A 21,004-nucleotide genomic window follows, 5' to 3' on the forward strand; every position below is an offset into this window, starting at 1 on the left:
AGTGTGAAAACCCCCAATAAAAACATTTCTAAAAGAAAAATTGATGTATGTCGCGAACTGCAATATTATTGCACTTTGTGTGATGGATATTTTGAAATGTCTGTAACGTTCTTTCAGATATTTTATGAATAAAGTATATTTTTGGGGGAAAAAAATGCTCTCTGGATCATATTGCAGACTGTAATGTTTGACTTTGTGTAATAGTCTGGACTTTCACGTTTAACTCAATGATGTTCTGAACTGAAGTGTTGGATTCTGTGCTTCATTTAACAATTCGCCCTTAGAGGGCGCTTTTGCGCCCAAATCGCGTTTCCCAGCTCGCATCGCTCTCGGGACTTCCGTTCAAGATGTCTCCCAGCCTGTTCCAGTTTAATGAGGCACGACAGAAATTCAGTGTAAGGAATTGTAGGCGTTTTGTGTCCGGTATTAATCAGCCTATTATTCAGTTTTGTTGTATGGGGTGGGGATGGTTTAGGCTCAGTGAGATGGTTGGGGAGGGGAAAGGACTGCTGTCATCGGCATCAAACACCGTGATCTGGGTCGTGTGAGGCGGCAATAATTTACAATGACCCGCATTATCGGCGGCTAAAGTCCACTGTGTACTATAATGTACAAAACTACTCGGGTAGCTTTCTCTGTATGCTTTTTATATGATGTTTAATTATGTTGTTTTAAAATTAACTGTTGGCGAGATCATCGAGAAAACTGCCATGCTCCTCATTGTACAGTATGCACTTAAGGGGGCAGTTGGGGTCTTTGTTTAAAGTCTCACCTGAAGATGGTTCCTCTGACTGCTCACTCCCTTAGTATTAGATTGAAAGCTCTGTCTGCATTATATTCTCAAATCTCTGGAGCTCGATTGGAGCTGCAACCTTCAAGGGTTACCAATGAGCTGAGGCTAAAATGTGAAAGTGAAGTTTCAGCTATCCCAAAGCATTCTCAATATTGTAACTTGAGTAACCTACCCCACTTTTCTTTAAAAGAGGATTTCCCTTACTGGTGTTTGCACACTGTATGGCTGTCAGTTACGGAGTAAAATATCTATGCAGGAAGGGAAACTGCAAAGAATATATTTCTGGGAGTAATGTGAGCTGCAGTAACAAAAACAGAAAATACTGCACAATCTCAGCAGGTCTGACAGCATCTGTGGAGAGAGAAGGGAACTAATGTTTTGAGTCTGGGTGACTCTATCAAAACTGGGGTGTGAGCTGCTGTGCTTGGTGCGGTGAGGACTGTACAAGCCTGCTTTTTGGAGAAGCGGGGGAGGGAAATGCAGCCCAGTAACAGGCTGAGATGAGATATCTGCTTAGACATGAGGTTAACAGTACATCTATAGTTTTCAAAGAAACTGGGAATACAGCAAAAACCCTGATGTGTAGATTTTTTGATATGCCATGATTAGTTTATTAATAAACGTGTAAACAAAAAAGATTGGAATTTACTTAGAAATAGACTAACCACATGAGCAAGTAGCTGTGATCCCACATTTAAATTAATTTTTCTTCTAATTTTCCTGTCTAATCTTTAATATTAACACAGATTCTATCACTAGCATGGGAATGAACTCCACTTCCACACAATTCTGCTGTGGGAGACAAGGGATAAAATTTTGCAGAGACTTTGACAGTATTCAAATCTTCTCATGTGGGGGGTACCATTATTCAAGAAGGGCATTAATGAAAATCCAGGGAATTTCAGGCCAGCGAGTCAAACTTAAGTGGTAGGGAATCTATTGGGTGGGGGAAAATTTGAAGGGCAGAGGTTTAAAAAAAATGTATTTTATTACAAACATGTATCAAGACAGGTTACAGCAAATAAACACCCCGGGAAACATACTTCTCAGCAATCAACTATACAGTCTGTACAAATTAACCCTATGCAGTGCCTCACTCCATGTTCCCCAACTGATCTCGCCCCCAACTTCCCTTCCCATTTATCCTTGACTGAGGGGCAGAATTTATCTCCACTTGGGGAGGCAAGGATTAATCAAGGCTAGTCAGCATAGCTTTGTCAAAGGGAGATTATGACGTGCAAATTTGATTGAATTTTTCGAGGAGATGACTAGATGAGGATAGTGCAGTTGATATACTCTACATGGACTTCAGTAAGGCTTCAAGGCCCCAGATGGGAGACTGGTCAAGAAGGTAAGAACCAGATTTCCGGTGCCGACCATGCCACAGACAGGCGCAAACTTGGTAGCTCCTGCACGAGGTCGAGCATTTTGACCCATTAAGCCTGATCAGGCAAGACAGTATTTCAAGTAAATTAACTTTTAATTCAATAGGCATGATACTTTGAATACTAACCATGAAATTACTTAATGAGCTTTATTATAGTTTATTTTCGTTTTACTAGATTTGTACAAAAGAAGCTTTGGACAGCAAGAATGTCAAGCCACTAATTCTTATCTTCAGCCAGTTGACTGGCGGGTGAGTGAATTAACATTTCAGTTTTGACATTTAAAACTTCGAGCTCCTGATGGAGTAAAATGTCGCAATTAAATTATTATAATTACAGGACTAGAACAGGTTCTGATTCAAGACGCTGCGCATGTAGGGGTTAAATTAAAAAGAACCTCAAAAGTAATGATCTCTGGATTAGGGTAAATAAGATTAGTGGGTTGAATGCATGGATCAGAGATTGGTATGAGAAATGGAATTTAGTTCATGGGGCACTGCCGCAGTATTGGGGAAAGTGGGAACTGTATCGTTGGATTGGTCTTCACCTGAACCGTTATAGGACCGGTGTTACGGTGAGTTGTATAACCAACGTGGTAGAAAAGACTTAAACTAAATACTGGGAGCGAAGGATCAAGCGAGAGAAGATATGATAAAGTAAGGAGAGAGAACAAGGCAAGACAACAAGGTAGCAAAAATGGATAATCTGAGTTTGGCAGAGAGGGACAGAGTGTATAAACTGAAGAGTGCACCAGCAGATAAGGCTAGAGGTTGCAAAAATTAGATGGGTTTAGGGGCACTATTCACTGAATGCGTATAGCATTTGTAACAAGATAGATTAATTGGCGGCACAAATGGAAATAAATAAGTATGTTCTAACAGGGTGACCTGAATGTTCAAGGGTATTCAGCATTTCAGAAGGATAGTCAAAAGGAAAAGGAGGTGAGCTAGTGCAGTTAATAAAGGCTGGTGGTACATTAGTGAGAGATTCTTGGTTCAGAAGATTGAGATGTAGAATCAGTTTGCGTGGAGCTAAGAAACAGTAAGGGGATGCAAATATTGGTAGGATTTGCCTAAATTCCACTAATTGGTCGTGGGAGGTTAGGGATGGTACAAATCAGGAAATTAGAGATGCATGTAACAGGCTTAATGCAGTAATTGTGGGGTCTTCAATCTACATATAGACTGAGTAAACCTAACTAGTGTGAATGCTGTGGAGGACAACCCTCTAGAATGGACAGGATGGTTTTCCAGAACAATATGTTGAGGAACCAACTAGAGAATGGGCTATTTTAGATCTAACATTGTGCAATGAGAAAGGCTAATTAATAACCTTCTTGCAAAGGAGCCTCTGGAGTGATCATAATATGATAGAATTTTACGCAGTTTGAAAGTGATGTTTAGTGATAGCAACCACAACATGGTACAATTTAAGCTTGTTTTAGTGATAAGTGACCACAACATGGTACAATTTAAGCTTGTTTTAGTGATAGCGATCACAGCATGGTACAATTTAAACTAGTTATGAACAAAGAAATAGACAAGTTGCTCAAAAAGGTTTTGGATTGGGGGAAAGCGGATTTTAGTAAAATAAGACAGGATCTGGCCAAGGTAGACTGGAAGGTACAGAAGAGTAATGGGGTGGGGTGGTGTTCAAAAAGGAAATGGGGAGAGTACGGGCCCAACATGTTCCCTCTCAGGTGATGGGAAGGCGTAAGAAACTAAGAGAATCATGGGTGACCAGAGATATTCAGGATACGATGAGAAGGAAACACGGGGCTATTAGCAAATACAAGGGGAGCAAGTTAGTGGACTACAGAGAGTGCAGGATGGGGCTTAATAAAGCAATTAGAGCAAAGCGGAGACATGAGAAAGCTCTGGCTGGTAAAAGTAGGGAAACTCCCAAGATATTCTATAAGTATGTAAACAGGAAGAGGATAACCATGGAAAGAGTAGGGTCCATTCGGGACCAGGGGGCGAGTGTGCGGATGAACCGGGTGAGTTCGGACTGTTTTGACTGCACCGGGGGACAAGGCAAGGATGTCCCCTCTCCCTCCTGTTGTTTGGCTTGGCTATAGAGCCATTGGCAATGGTGCTGAGAGCGTCAAAGGAAATGGAAATGAAAATGAAAATCGCTTATTGTCACGAGTAGACTTCAATGAAGTTAATGTGAAAAGCCCCTAGTCGCCATATTCCGGCTCCTGTTTGGGGAGGCTGTTACGGGAATTGAACCGTGCTGCTGGCCTGCCTTGGGCTGCTTTAAAAGCCAGCGATTTAGCCCAGTGAGCTAAACCAGACTGGAGGGGGCTTGTCCGGGGTGGGTGGCGGGGTGGAACACAGGCCTTGTCATATGCAGACGACCTACTCCGATATATTTCTGACCCGTTAGGGGTCATGGGGGAGATTATGTGGATCTTAGGGGAATTTGGCCAGTTCTCGGGGTACAAATTAAATATGGGCAAAAGCGAGGTTTTTGTGATCCAGGTGAGGGGGCAGGAGAGGAGACTGGGGGAGTTGCCGTTTAACGTGGTGGGAGAGGCAAAGATCTTGGCTATGCGCATAAGGATTGTGCCTCAGAGGTGATAGGGGAGGACCAGACGGGATTTGTGAAGGGACGACACCTGACGTCCAATATTAGACTGCTCCTAAATGTGATAATGATGCCTGCAGAGGGGCGCAAGGGCGAGGTGGTGGTGGCCATGAATGCAGAGAAGGCCTTAGATTGGGTAGAGTGGAGGTACCTGTGGAATGTCCTGGGAAGGTTCGGGTTGGGGCAGGGATTCGTGGATTGGGCCCGGTTGCTATATCAGGCACCAGTGGCGAATGTAAGGACCAACCGGGTCTGGCCAGAGTATTTTAGTCTGTGCAGGGGACAAGTCCGGGGTGTCCCTCTCCCCACTACTGTTTGCTTTGGCAATGGCGCTGAGGGCATCGAACATTTGGCGGGGGATAGTGAGAGGGGCATAGGGTCTCGCTCTATGCGGACAATTTGCTCCTGTATATAACAGACCCATTGGGGCGGATTGCAGGAATTATGGGAATACTGGAGGGTACAGACTGTGAAAATGACAGTCCTCCCGAGATTGCTGTTTGTGTTTGTGTATCCCAATCTTTATCCCCAAGGCATTTTTTAGGAAAATGAACGCGGCGATCTCGGGTTTTATATGGGCGGGGAAAGCCCCGAGTGTGAAGAAGGTCCTTCTTGAGCGGGGGCGCAGGGAGGGAGGCTTGGCTCTTCTGAACTTTATTAATAACTACTGGGCGGCTAATATTTTGATGGTTAGGAAGTGGATAGTGGGGGAGGGGTCGGTATGGGTGCGGGTAGATGCGGCATCTTGTAAGGGCACGAGTCTGCAGGCTCTGTTAACAGCACCTCTGCCGTTCTCACCGGCTTGGTACTCCACAAGCCCAGTGGTAGTGGCAGCCCTGAGAGTGTGAGGGTAATGGAGGCAGCATATGAGACTGGAGGGGGCATCGGTGTGGTCACTGATCTGTGACAATCACCGGTTCACTCCAGGGGGGCTGGATAGGGGCTTTAGGAGGTGGCAGCGGCAGGGATTGAGAGATTTGGGGATCTCTCATTGAGGAGGGTTTCCCGAGCCTGGAGGACCTAGAGGAGGAGTTTGTGTTACCGGGTGGAACGGATTTCGGTACCTGCAGGTACGGGACTTTGTCCGGAGACAGGTTCCAAGCTTCCTTTGCCTCCCTCTTAGGGGACTACAGGATAAGGTGATGTCAAAAACAGGGGTTAGGGAGGGGAGGGTCTCGGAAATATATAAGGAATTGATGGAGTGGGAAGGGGTCCCAAGAGGAAGTGGAAAGGGGGGGTGGGGTGGAGTTGGTAGTCGGGTTGTGGGAGAAGGCCCTGAAAGGAATCAATGCATCCTCGTCATGTGCCAAGCTTAGCCTGATCCAGATCAAAGTGGTCCACAGGGCTGAGATGACTGTGGCCCGGATGAGTAAGTTTTTTGAGGAGGTAGAGGACAGGTGTGGGAGGTGCGGGGGAAGTCCGGCGAATCATGTACATATGTTTTCGGCGTGTCCAAAGCTGAGGGTATTTTGGCAGGGATTCACAGATGTCATGTCAGAGGTCTTGGAAGGGAGGGTTACCCCCGAGTCCAGAGGTGGCAATATTTGGAATGTCAGAAGATCTGGAAGCCCGGGGGGGAGAAAGGCTGACGTCTTGGCGTTTGCCTCCCTGGTGGCCCGGAGACGGATTTTGCTGGGATGGAGGGCTCGGAGCCTCCAAAGTCAGGGGTGTGGGTCAGTGACATGACAGAGTTTCTCAGGCTAGAGAAGATTAAGTTCGCCTTAAGGCGTTCAATACAGGGGTTCGCTCAGAGGTGGCAGCCGTTCATCGACTTCTTTAAGGAAAACTGACCGTCAGCAGAGGGGGGCGGAAATGATGGGGGGAAAGGGGAAGCATGGAAGTGGAGAAGAAGGGCAGGGAATCTAATATATGGGTAGCTAGGAGTTCGGGCGGGGAGAAATTGGGTATGTTACTGGGGTTTTTGCATGTGTCAGACCGTTCTGTTATTTAGAATGTTAAAATTATAAATGCCTCAATAAAATGTTTGCTAAACAAAAAAGTAGTGGTGGGAGGGAGTTTTCCTGACTTGGGTATTCAGGTGGCACGGGGATGGGAACAGCTACAAAGAACAAAGAACAAAGAAATGTACAGCACAGGAACAGGCCCTTCGGCCCTCCAAGCCCGCGCCGACCATACTGCCCGACTAAACTACAATCTTCTACACTTCCTGGGTCCGTATCCTTCTATTCCCATCCTATTCATATATTTGTCAAGATGCCCCTTAAATGTCCCTATCGTCCCTGCTTCCACTACCTCCTCCGGTAGCGAGTTCCAGGCACCCACTACCCTCTGCGTAAAAAACTTGCCTCGTACATCTACTCTAAACCTTGCCCCTCTCACCTTAAACCTATGCCCCCTAGTAATTGACCCCTCTACCCTGGGGAAAAGCCTCTGACTATCCACTCTGTCTATGCCCCTCATAATTTTGTATACCTCTATCAGGTCGCCCCTCAACCTCCTTCGTTCCAGAGAGAACAAACCGAGTTTATTCAATCGCTCCTCATAGCTTATGCCCTCCATACCAGGCAACATTCTGGTAAATCTCTTCTGCACCCTCTCTAAAGCCTCCACATCCTTCTGGTAGTGTGGCGACCAGAATTGAACACTATACTCCAAGTGTGGCCTAACTAAGGTTCTATACAGCTGCAACATGACTTGCCAATTCTTATACTCAATGCCCCGGCCAATGAAGGCAAGCATGCCGTATGCCTTCTTGACTACCTTCTCCACCTGTGTTGCCCCTTTCAATGACCTGTGGACCTGTACTCCTAGATCTCTTTGACTTTCAATACTCTTGAGGGTTCTACCATTCACTGTATATTCCCTACCTGCATTAGCCCTTCCAAAATGCATTACCTCACATTTGTCCGGGTTAAACTCCATCTGCCATCTCTCCGCCCAAGTCTCCAGACAATCTAAATCCTGCTGTATCCTCAGACAGTCCTCATCGCTATCCGCAATTCCACCAACCTTTGTGTCGTCTGCAAACTTACTAATCAGACCAGTTACATTTTCCTCCAAATCATTTATATATACTACAAAGAGCAAAGGTCCCAGCACTGATCCCTGTGGAACACCACTGGTCACAGCCCTCCAATTAGAAAAGCATCCCTCCATTGCTACCCTCTGCCTTCTATGGCCTAGCCAGTTCTGTATCCACCTTGCCAGTTCACCCCTGATCCCGTGTGACTTCACCTTTTGTACTAGTCTACCATGAGGGACCTTGTCAAAGGCCTTACTGAAGTCCATATAGACAACATCTACTGCCCTACCTGCATCAATCATCTTAGTGACCTCCTCGAAAAACTCTATCAAGTTAGTGAGACACGACCTCCCCTTCACAAAACCGTGCTGCCTCTCACTAATACGTCCATTTGCTTCCAAATGGGAGTAGATCCTGTCTCGAAGAATTCTCTCCAGTAATTTCCCTACCACTGAAGTAAGGCTCACCGGCCTGTAGTTCCCGGGATTATCCCTGCCACCCTTCTTAAACAGAGGAACAACATTGGCTATTCTCCAGTCCTCCGGGACATCCCCTGAAGACAGCGAGGATCCAAAGATTTCTGTCAAGGCCTCAGCAATTTCCTCTCCAGCCTCCTTCAGTATTCTGGGGTAGATCCCATCCGGCCCTGGGGACTTATCTACCTTAATATTTTTTAAGACACCCAACACCTCGTCTTTTTGGATCACAATGTGACCCAGGCTATCTACACCCCCTTCTCCAGACTCAACATCTACCAATTCCTTCTCTTTGGTGAATACTGATGCAAAGTATTCATTTAGTACCTCGCCCATTTCCTCTGGCTCCACACATAGATTCCCTTGCCTATCCTTCAGTGGGCCAACCCTTTCCCTGGCTACCCTCTTGCTTTTTATGTAAGTGTAAAAAGCCTTGGGATTTTCCTTAACCCTATTTGCCAATGACTTTTCATGACCCCTTCTAGCCCTCCTGACTCCCTGCTTAAGTTCCTTCCTACTTTCCTTATATGCCACACAGGCTTCGTCTGTTCCCAGCCTTTTAGCCCTGACAAATGCCTCCTTTTTCTTTTTGACGAGGCCTACAATATCATTCGTCATCCAAGGTTCCCGAAAATTGCCGTATTTATCTTTCTTCCTCACAGGAACATGCCTGTCCTGTATTCCTATCAACTGACACTTGAAAGCCTCCCACATGTCAGATGTTGATTTGCCCTCAAACATCCGCCCCCAATCTATGTTCTTCAGTTCCCGCCTAATATTGTTATAATTAGCCTTCCCCCAATTTAGCACATTCATCCTCGGACCACTCTTATCCTTGTCCACCAGTACTTTAAAACTTACTGAATTGTGGTCACTGTTACCGAAATGCTCCCCTACTGAAACATCTACCACCTGGCCGGGCTCATTCCCCAATACCAGGTCCAGTACCGCCTCTTCCCTAGTTGGACTGTTTACATATTGTTTTAAGAAGCCCTTCTGGATGCTCCTTACAAACTCTGCCCCGTCTAAGCCCATGGCACTAAGTGAGTCCCAGTCAATATTGGGGAAGTTGAAGTCTCCCATCACCACAACCCTGTTGTTTTTACTCTTTTCCAAAATCTGTCTACCTATCTGCTCCTCTATCTCCCGCTGGCTGTTGGGAGGCCTGTAGTATACCCCCAACATTGTGACTGCACCCTTCTTATTCCTGATCTCTACCCATATAGCCTCACTGCCCTCTGAGGTGTCCTCTCGCTGTATAGCTGTGGTACTCTCCTGAACAAGTAGCGCAACTCCGCCTCCCCTTTTACATCCCCCTCTATCCCGCCTGAAACATCTAAATCCTGGAACGTTTAGCTGCCAATCCTGCCCTTCCCTCAACCAGGTCTCTGTAATGGCAACAACATCATAGTTCCAAGTAGTAATCCAAGCTCTAAGTTCATCTGCCTTACCCGTAATGCTCCTTGCATTGAAACATATGCACTTCAGGCCACCAGACCCGCTGTGTTCAGCAACTTCTCTCCGTCTGCTCTGCCTCAGAGCCACACTGTCCCTATTCCCTAGTTCTCCCTCAACGCTCTCACCTTCTGACCTATTGCTCCCGTGCCCACCCCCCTGCCATACTAGTTTAAACCCTCCCGTGTGACACTAGCAAATCTCGCGGCCAGGATATTTATGCCTCTCCGGTTTAGATGCAACCCGTCCATCTTATACAGGTCACACCTGCCCCGGAAGAGCTCCCAGTGGTCCAGATAACGGAAACCCTCCCTCCTACACCAGCTGTTTAGCCACGTGTTTGTCTGCTCTATCTTCCTATTTCTAGCCTCACTGGCACGTGGCACAGGGAGTAATCCCGAGATTACAACCCTCGAGGTCCTGTCTTTTAACTTTCTGCCTAGCTCCCTGAACTCCTGCTGCAGGACCTCATGCCCCTTCCTGCCTATGTCGTTAGTACCAATATGTACAACGACCTCTACCTGTTTGCCCTCCCCCTTCAGGATTCCCTCTACCCGTTCGGAGACATCCTGGACCCTGGCACCAGGGAGGCAACATACCATCCTGGAGTCTCTTTCACGTCCACAGAAGCGCCTATCTGTTCCCCTGACTATAGAGTCCCCTATAACTATTACTCTTCTGCGCTTTGACCCTCCCTTCTGCACATCAGAGCCAGCCGTGGTGCCACTGCTCTGGCTGCTGCTGTTTTCCCCTGATAGGCTATCCCCCCCGACAGTATCCAAAGGGGTATATCTGTTCGAGAGGGGGACAACCACAGGGGATTCCTGCACTGACTGCCTGCCCTTTCTGGTGGTCACCCATTTCTCTGCCTGCACCTTGGGTGTGACCACACTTACATAACTGCGATCTATGACGCTTTCCGCCACCTGCATGCTCCTAAGTGCATCCAATTGCTGCTCCAACCGAACCATGCGGTCTGTGAGGAGCTGCAGTTGGGTGCACTTTCTGCAGATGAAGCCATCCGGGACGCTGGAAGCCTCCCGGACCAGCTACATAAATTAAATCTGCCCTGGTTCGTTGAACAAATGAAGGAGGACTTTCGGAGGTGGGACATGCTCCCACTGTCACTTTGTCACTGGCGGGGAGGGTACAGACCTTAAAAATGACAGTCCTCCTGAGAGTTTTGTTTGTTTTCCAGTGCCACCCTATTTTTATTCCAAAGGCCTTTTTTAAGCGGGTGAATAGGGTGATATCTGGGTTTGTCTGGGCGGGTAAAACTCCGCAAGTAAAGAAAATACTGTTGGAGTGGAGTGGGGGGGGGGGTGGGGGGGGAGGGAGGGGAAAGAGAGAGGCAAGGGCTGGCACTGCCGGGGGTGGGGGCGAGGGCTGGCACTGCCGAACTTTAGGAACTCCTCTGCCGTTCTCGTTGGCCCGGTACTCCACAAGCCCAGTGGCGGAAGCATATGGAAGTGGAGGGAGCGTTGGTGTGGGCTCCAATTTCTGGCAATCACCGGTTTGTCTCGGGGAGGTTGGAGGGGCGGTTTCAGAGGTGGCAGAGAGCAGGTATTGAGAGACTGGGAGATCTGTTTATTAATGGGAGCTTTCCTTGTTTGGAGAATTTGGAGGAGGAGTTTGAATTGCCGGGTGGGAATGGGTTTCGCTATCTGCAGGTGAGGGACTTTGTGCAAAGGCAGGATTCAACCTTTCTGCTTCCACCACCACAGGGGACAAAGGACAAGGTAATTTCAAAAAGGGGAGTGGGGGAAGGGAAGGTCTCGGAAATTTATAAAGAGCTCATGGAGTGGGAGGGAACCCAGATAAGGGAGGTAAAGCGTAAGTGGGAAGATGAGCTAGGTAATGAGCTAGAGGCAGGTCTGTGGGAAGATGCTCTGAGTAGAGTCAACACGTCCTCATCATGTGCCAGGCTCAGCCTGATACAATTCAAGGTAGTTCACCGGGCACACATAATGGTGGCCCGGATGAGCAGGTTTTTTGGTGTAGAGGACAGGTGTGTGAGGTGTGCAGGAGGGCCTGTAAATCAAGTCCACACGTTTTGGGTATGTCTGAAGCTTAGGGGATTCTGGCAGGGATTTGCAGATATCACGTCCATGGTGCTAAAAACGAGGGTGGCGCCGCGTCCAGAGGTGGCGAATTGTGGAGTGTCGGAAGACCCGTGAGCCCAGGGGGCGAGAGAGGCTGATATTTTGGTTTTTGCCTCCTTGGCAGCCCGGAGACGGATCTTATTCGCGTGGAGGGACTCGGAGTCCCCAAAATTGGGGTATTGGGTTAGCGACATGGCCGGGTTTCTCAGATTTGAGAAAATTAAGTTCGACCTGCGAGGATCAACGTTAGGATTCGTCTGGAGGTGGCAGCCGTTTATCAACTTCTTTGGGGAAAACTAAACTGTTAGCAGATAGAATAAGGGAGGGATTAGGGGTGGGGGGGCGTTAGTTTAGTTTAGGTTAGTTCAATTTAGGCGGGATCAGCAAGAGGAGTTGGAGGGACTTGGGGATTGTGGGTACAAGCTATGTTGGGGGGTATGGTTGTTGGATGCAGGGTGTTACGCATTGAATTATGTTTACATTTGTATTTGTATCTTCAGTTGTTCTAAAACCATAAATGCCTTAATAAAATGTTTGTTTTAAAACAAAAGGTGGTACATCAGGCACATTTAACAACAAATTAAGTGTTTGAGGGGGGAGAGGATAGGTGTGAGTGGTGTGGGAGAGAGCGAATCATGTATATAGGTTCTGGGTATGTCCTAAGCTAGCGAACGTCTGGGATTCCTTCTTTGGCACATGTCAGAGATCTTACAAAGGGATTTGGAACCCAGTCCCCTAGAAGCAATTTTCAGGGTGTCGGACCTGCCGGAACTCCAGATGGGTGTGGGGGCAGGTGTCTTAGCCTTCGCCTCACTGATTGCTCGCAGTCGGGTTCTGTTGGAGTGGAGGTCAACTACTCCACCCAGTGCCTCAGCATGGCTGGGGGATCTCATGCAGTTTTTGTACCATGGGAAAATGTTTAGATGTTCGATTGAGGGGTTTTACATAAGATGGCAGCCATTTGTCATGTGTTTCAAGGAACTGGTCACCGGCAAAAGCTTGGGGTTGGGTGTTTTCTGGGGTTGTTTATCTGTTCTGTATTTTTGTATTTATGCATTCAAAAAATGTTCAGTAAAAATATTTAAACAAAAAGTAAGGTGGTGAAAAGGCACATGGGACACTGGCCCTTATCAGTAGAGGCATCGATTACAAAAGCAGGGAGGTCATGTTGGAGGTGTGAAATTTTGGCGAAGCCATAGCTGGAATACTGTGTGTACTTATGGTCGCCACATTATAGGAAGGATGTGATTACCCTGAAGGAGATGCAGAGAAGATTCACCAGGATGTTTCCTGGGATGAAAAATTTATGAAGGGAGATTGAATAGGCTGGGTTGTTTTCACTGGAGCAGAGAAGACTGAGGGATGCACAAGATTATGAGGAACATGGTTAAGGTGGATAGGGAGCAGATGTTCCCCCTAGTTGAAGGGTCAAGGTGAGGGGCAGGAGGTTTCGGGGATGGGGTGGGGGAAAACCTTTTTTTTAACCAGAGGGTGGAGATGGGTTTCCTCCCATCCTTCAAAATGTACCTGGATGCGCATTTAATATGTCTTAACATTCAAGGCTATGAACCAAGTGCTGGCAAATGTAATTGGGTAGGTAGAGCAGGTGTTTTTCATGTGTCAATGCAGACTCGATGGGTTGAAGGGCCTCTTCACTGTATTTCCTGTGATTTTGTGATGTAGTTCAATCCGAAACTGGGGTCTCTAAACAAAACAAAGGAAACAACGAAGGTATCGGGGCACCTGGCAATGGTAGATTGGGAAACTACATTAAAAGGTATGATGGCAGACAGGCAATAGCTAGCATTCAAAGAATTAATACATGGTTTGAAACAAAATTATATTCTTTTGAGGCACAAAACCCACCACGAAATGTGATCCAAATATGATTATCAAGAAAAGTTAAAAATTGTATTCGATCAAAGGAAGAAGTTAATAAAATTGTCAGAACAAGTAGTTCTGCAGTGGAGGATCAAAAAACTGATAAGGGAAGAGAAAATAGAATGAGAATAAACTAGCAAGAAATATAAAAATAGACTCTAAAAGCTTCTATAGGTAGCTAAAGGAAAATATTAAAGAAGACAAATGTCTATAGGCAGAGACAGGAGAATTTATAATGGAGAATAAGGAAATAGAGGATCTAAACAAGTACTTTGTGTCTGTCTCCATGGAGAAAAATACAAAGATCCACTGAGATACGAGAGAACCAAGGGACTAGTGAGAATGAGGAACTGAAAGAAATTATTATTGGTAAAAATGTAATAGTAGAGAAATTAATGGGACTAAAAGTTGATAAATCCCTTGGATCATCTCAGAGTGTTGAAAGAGGTAGCTATTGATGGAAGTATTGGTGATCATTTTCCAAAATTCTATAGGTTCTGGAGCAGTTCCTGCAGTTTGGAAGGTAGCTAATGTCGCCCAACTATTTAAGAAGGGAGGGGGAGAGCATATATGGAACGGCAGGCCGATTAGCCGGATATCAGTAGAATGGAAAATGCTAGAGTCATTTATGGGTTAATGAAAGAAAAATCATGTTTGACAACCTGATCATGTCTTTTGAGAATGTAATGAGCAGAATAGATAAGGGGGAGCCAATGGATGTGATGTATTTTGATTTTCAGAAGGCTTTCAGTAAGGTCCCACACAGGAGGTTAATAATTAAAATTACAGCAAATGGAATTAGGGATAATATCCTGGAATTGATTGAGAATTGGTTAACAGACAGAAACCAAAGTAGAAAGGAACAGGCCATTATCAGGCTGGTAGACTGTGGCTTGTTGGGTACTGCAAGGATCAATGCTTGGGTTCTAGCTATTCACAATCTATATCTATGATTTGGATGTGGGGCCAAATGTAATGACACAAAACTAGATGGGAATGAGATCTGAGGAGCACTCCATGGGGAAAAAAGCTTCATGGGAATATAGACAGACTAAGTGAGTCGGAATGGACATGACAGATGGAATATAATACGGAAAAATGTGAAGTTATCCACTTGGGTAGGAAAAGCAGAAATGCAGGATATTTGTTAAATGATGATAGATTGGGAAATGTTAATGTCCAAAGGGACCTGGGTGTCCTTGTTCAAAACTCACTGAAAACAAACTTGCAGGTGCAGCAGGAAATTAGGAAGGCAGATGGTATGTTGGCCTTTATTACAAAAGGATTTGAGTAGAGGAGTAAATAAGTCTCGCTGCAATTGTTTAAAGTCTTGGGGAGACTGAATCTGGAGTATTGTGTACAGTTTTGGTCTCCAAAGTAATGAAATCTATACTTTCCTTCGAGGGAATGCAATCAGATTTCTGGGCTAGCAGGATTGTCCTGTGAAGAGAGATTGGGAAAATTGGACCTATATTCGACAGACTCTAGCTAGAGTTCAGAAGAGTGAGATCTCATTGCAGCATCCAAAATTCTCAAAGGGTTCGATAGGGTAGATGCAAGAAGGATATTCCCCTGACTATGGATGGGGGTCTAGAACCAGGGGACAGTCTCCATATAAGAGGTAGGCTGCTTGGAACTGAGATGAGGAGGAATTCCCGAGTGGTGAATCTTTGAAAATTTCAACTCTAGAGGGCTGTGGAGGCTCAGTCATTGAGTATATTCAAAACCGAGATGGATAGATTTCTAGATATTAAAAGATATCAAGGCACATGAGAATTATGCAGGAAAATGGCTTCGGGTTAGATCGACCATTGGGTGGCATGGTGGAGCAGTGGTTAGCACCGCTGCTTCCTGGCGCTGAGGACTTGGGTTCAATCCCATCGCCGGGTCACTGTCAGTGTGGAGTTTGCACATCCTCCCCGTGCCTGCGTGGGTCTAACCCCCACAACCCAAAAAAGATGTGCAGGGTAGGTGAATTGGCCACACTAAATTGCCCCTTCATTGGGGAAAAAAGAATTGGGTACTTTAAATTTATAGAAGAAAAAAAGATTGACCATGATCTAGTTGAATCGCGGAGTAGGCACGAGGGGCTGAACGGCATGATGCTATGTTCCTCTCAGAGGGTGATTTTTTAAAAGAATGTATGCTTTGTTTCAATGCAGTGAAACAGAAAAGAAAACGACATTGGATCAAGCGTTCAGAGGCGTTCTTGAAGAAAAGATTGTAAGTTTCAATGGAATTTTGTTAGATATGGCAGAGTGAGATATTTCTCTTAGAATTTTAGGTACTGCATGTAATGATAATGACTATGAAATAAACACTAATGGAGTTAAGAATGAACTGGGCAGTCAGAAAGAACTTAGTTAGTGTCATGTGCTATGTTCATCAATTATGGACATAGTTGTTTTCGTCTTCATGGCATAAATGTGTATCAAAGTGAGAAGGACTTGTGACCGAAGAATGAAGTATCAGTGACACCAGATCCAACGATGCCAGATAGGGCCTTGCCCATAATCCAATGAGACCTCAAACTGGAAAACAAAAAAGTGAACCTACTCTCTTTATAGGAGTACTGGAACTGGGGGATTTGCATTTGAGGAATTTACCGTCTGAACCATTGTTCAGGGTGATCTAGCAAGTTGCTTGACATTGTAATCAAACTTGGGGAATTTTGATTTGAGATAGGGTAAATGAAAACATGCCTGTTCATGGGGAAGATGTGTGTTGTTCATCTTATTTCCTAAATTGTGAAAGATAGTATAGTTGTTCATTGGTTGATTATTGGTATGTTGTTTATTGGTATATCTCAGTTTATTTTTATTGGCCTCGGTTTCGCAGTTAGCAGCAAACCATGGATGTCCCCTTTCCTGACATTAGTTAGGATCTGGCGCCCAAGTGAAGAAGTTCTGAAGGTGTCCACTAACAGCAATATCAGTGACATTGAAGTATTCTCAGACACCAAACCAGGAAATGCACTGAATTCTTCACTTTTAATTATGCAGCAAAATAAAAGATTGGGACATAACACATGGAATTAAGGTAGTAAATGAAATCTCATAAACCTTTTTGTAAATAAATTATTTTTAGAATGTTCCTATCATAGTAGGGAAATTGTATATTTCACAAATATAAACATAATTTGTTAGGGCCAATGAGCATGTTCCAATGTAGTTATGAACTTAATGCACCACAAAAAATCCAATTCCACCCCGTTCAACCATGTGTGACTTTTTCGAGAGTAATGGAATAACAGGGCAGTGTCTTGTTAATTTGGTGAATTCTACTTGATTACAATCTAGGAGTACTTCACTCGCGCACTGTGTAGTGAAATGTTGAATCAATTAATACCATCTCTGGTTTTCCATGTTTAGCTGCACATGTGCAATCTTTAGAAGTTGCAGTTAGTGATTCTATGCTTCCCTACACAGTGTGCCCAAACTCGAATCAAGTATCGATGTACTCTCTGCCTGTCTGATCGAAAGGTGATGTTTGCAGGCAACCAAACTGAAGTAGATGCATCACAGAATAATATAGTGCAGAAGAGGCCCTTCGGCCCATCGAGTCTGCATCGATGCAAGAAAGACATCTGACCTGCCCATCTAATCCCATTTGTCAGCACTTGGCCCATAGCCTTGAATGTAGATAAAGTAAGATTAAAAGTAACATTTCTAAATAAGAAATGTATTTGCTCTCTGGCACATTGAATTTTATTGGACAATGTTTTTTTCATTCTCCGGATATGGGTGTCACATACAAGGACAGCATTTGTTGTTACTTGTCCTTGAGAAGTTGATGGTGTGTCACCTCCTTGAAACACTGGAGTTTGTGTGGTGAGGTTGCACCCATAATATTGTTAGGCAGGGAATTCTCGGATTTTGATCCAGCAATTAAGAAGCTACTGTCAGTTCACCATTTTCTTAGATAGTTGCCTACTCTTTGTCACCTAGTTTTGTTTTTTTTTGGCATTGAATTCTTGGAATTAAAGTGTTTTGAACGAAGTCTTCTAGAAGAGTGTGACCATTTCATTTTGAAATCAAACTAAAAATTGTTTTGAATTCTAGTTCTGATAATGAGAACATTTTAACTTGTGTAGTTTAGGCTACTCGGGTCTTTCTTTACATGCCTTAAATTTAATGGAGAGTAATCTATTTGGGTTAGAAATATTATGACCTCAAGCATGTAGACGTTAGTAATTTTGTTCTTGAAACCTTTTTTTCTCTTTTTTCAGTTAGAACAAGGGGAATGTGAAGCTTTTTTGTCTATCATCTCACTTAGCATTAATGGAGTCACAGAAGGTAATTAAATAATTAAAAATTGATCCAAAATGAGTGTCGTTATTCAATATTGAACACTACGATGTTAAAATGTTAGAACATAATCAAGGACAAGCAGTGTTAATGTAAGCCTACTTGTGACACTAATAAAGATTATTACTATTCTATTATTATGTTTTGTGTGGCTAATGTGCCATTATGTGATGTTGCCAATTTATTATATACAATATAAGAATAGAACAAATAGGAACAGGAGTAACCATATGGCCGTTTGAACCTACTCTGCCATTCACATCTGATCTTCCTCAACTCCATCTTCCTGCATTACCCCCTGATTCCCTTTGTATCCAAAATTCTATTGATCTCTGTCTTGAATACACTCATGATTGACTAAGCACCCACAGTTCTCTGCAGTAGAAAATTCCAAAGTTTTGCAAATTTCTTCTCACCTCAGTCCTAAATGAATGACCCCTTACGATGAGACTGTGAACCCTAGTTCTACACTCTCCACCCAGCCATGGGAAACATCCCCCAGTATTTACCCTGTCAAGCCTCAATGAGATAAAGCATAAAAACTTACAGATCAGAAGGAGACCTTCGCCCAGTGTGTCTCTGCTGCTGAAACAAAGCTGTCCAGTCTCATCTCACTTTCCAGCTCTTGACCCTCAACCCTGCAGTTTATGACCCTTCAAATGCATATCCAAATATTTTTTACTTCCCTTTCCGCCAGTTAATTCCTTGCCCAACCACAATCTCCCAACTCCCTCATTTACTTCTTTAACCCTTTTACCAATTAGTTTGTGACAGTGCCCCTGTTTATTGATCTCTGCTGATTTAGCTACCATACATTTGGTCCCTTCATCCAAGTCATTGGTGTAGATTGTAAGTTGTTGAGACCCCAGGACTAATCCCTGTGGCACTTCACTAGCTATGGGTTTGCCAACCCAAAAAAGTCACATTTATCGTGCTGTAAGTTAACTAATCCTCTATCCATGCTATTATAATATCCCCTATACTCTTATTTAATGTGGTGATTTTGATGTGACACCTTATTGATTGTTTTTTGGACATTTTTTTAATTTTAAATATTTTTATTCAGAAAGGCTTTTCATTATAACAAAGTAGAACTTGCCCAGGTACCTCTTTCTATTCAGAGCCATCCCGATCTACATCCCCAAGGCCTTTTTCAAAGCATTAGACAAATTAATCATGGCGTTCGTATGGGGGGGGGGGGGGGGGGGGAAAGAATGCTAGGATCACAAAGAAAGTCTTACAAAAAACAAAATCAAGGGGAGGGCTAGCCCTCTCAAACCTACAATCTACCTCTGGGTGGCGACGGCCGAGCGAATAAGGGGATGGGTCAAGGAGCCAGAAGCCGAGTGGGTGCGTGCGGAAGAGGCCTCCTGTAAGGGGACCTCCCTCCGGGCCCTCGCCACAGCGGCACTCCCATCCCCACCCAAAAAACACTCCAGCAGCCCGGTGGTGATAGCCACCCTCCAGTCCTGGAATCAGCTACAGCAGCAATTTGGCCTGACCAAAATGGCGGACAAGGCTCCCATCTGTAACAACCATAGGTTCACACCAGCACTGACTGATGCCATCTTCAAAAGGTGGAGACAGGACGAGGGGACACTGACAGCCAGGGACCTATACACCGACGGCAGGGTCGCGACACTGGACGAACTAACAGAGAAATTCCAGCTGGCCAGGGGGAACACCGGTACCAGACCCACTCGAGGATTGCCCTCCGGAAGTGCCTCGCCGGCACAAACGGATGCCTGCTTGCATATGATATATCATATCCTGTGTACATAACGGCAAAATATACTCTGTTCAAAAATCCAATAAAAAACATTTATTAAAAAAAACCAAAGTCGAACAAGACTGTAACATACAGCAAACACCATTTCAAAATAAACCACCAAAATCGGGGCTAACATTGACATGAAGCCCCGCTTAAAATGCTGCCTAAACTGCCTCCAAATCCTCAAAGTGGATTGTGCCTCATCGTGAACCCTTTGTATTATAGACTTCTGCCACCATTTATAATTGTAAAATCTGTTGCCTCCTTGAATCCAGCTAAATAATTAAGGTGGCGAAAGTGTCAGATAAATATTTTAATTTATTAGTGGAAGACCATTTAGCTTTCACTAGGGGCAGAATAGCGTCACTGCTTAACAGCATGTTTATTCTAAACCAACAAGTATGTTACGCTGTGATAATTTGGTAACTTTTGTGCTTATTTTGTGTTTGTAAAGGTATCTGCTCTGCAACAACACCCTTTCTACTGCTTGGTGATGTTCTTGATTGCCTTCCTCTTGACCAGTGCGACAAAATATTCACTTTTGTTGAAAAAAAAGTTTCAACTTGGAAATCCGTAAGTAATGCCTGAAGTAAAATTCAGCAAAAACAGTTCAGATGAAATAATTGACAAATTTATTTCCTGAAGGACAAACACTGCAGTTTAATTTCTACAAATTAATTTATTTGTCATTTTATAATGAGTGAAAATAAACTCCAATGAAATTGCATGTTGGGAATCTCAGTCACGTAACACCATTGAGACACCCCATAATTCTCTCAATTTCAGAGCAGTGGAGGCTTGCTTTCATATATTGGTTAATGATGGAACTATAACACAAAAAGAAGATGGAGGAATTTAAAAACAAATGAAATGCACATGTAATAGCATACTGAAAACTCTATGATTAAAAATAAAAATAGTCAGCTGTTAACAGTAAAAGATCATGTAAAAGACACCCCAACATCCCACTGTCCCCTAATTTTCTTCTTAGAAATGTCCTAAAAGTAATGACTTATGTTGGGCACATTTCCATGGGCATTGGCAGTCATCTGGTATTTTAACAAGTTGGCCATTATTTACATGTGAGTCTGGACAATGTGTTGCATGGCTTTGGCTTCCAAGGCCACCACGGCTGAGATTAATTCTCAGGTACTTTCATGTGCACATTTATGTGGAACAATGGACTGCTATTGACAACACTGACTGCTTATACCGATGTTAGCTTTACAATAAATTGTAGTTGCCCTGCGATCCCTGCTGAA

At 44.4% G+C, this 21,004-nt stretch overlaps 1 protein-coding gene across 3 annotated transcripts in view; it reads left to right on the top strand.

Annotated features, from left to right (window-relative positions):
• The first annotated feature begins 308 nt into the window (after window positions 1-308).
• Window positions 309-21,004, top strand: part of thoc1 (THO complex 1) — a 103,237-nt gene continuing 82,541 nt past the window's right edge. For all 3 annotated transcript variants that reach the window (XM_072467876.1, XM_072467877.1, XM_072467878.1), the window contains exons 1-5: window positions 309-395; window positions 2,356-2,429; window positions 15,827-15,887; window positions 17,893-17,959; window positions 20,197-20,315. In XM_072467876.1, coding sequence (XP_072323977.1) covers window positions 348-395; window positions 2,356-2,429; window positions 15,827-15,887; window positions 17,893-17,959; window positions 20,197-20,315 — 369 coding nt within the window. In that variant the 5' untranslated portion in view covers window positions 309-347. The remainder of the gene's footprint in view (window positions 396-2,355; window positions 2,430-15,826; window positions 15,888-17,892; window positions 17,960-20,196; window positions 20,316-21,004) is intronic.

This window comes from Scyliorhinus torazame, chromosome 11, assembly GCF_047496885.1.
Source record: "Scyliorhinus torazame isolate Kashiwa2021f chromosome 11, sScyTor2.1, whole genome shotgun sequence".
Lineage (NCBI taxonomy): Eukaryota > Metazoa > Chordata > Chondrichthyes > Carcharhiniformes > Scyliorhinidae > Scyliorhinus > Scyliorhinus torazame.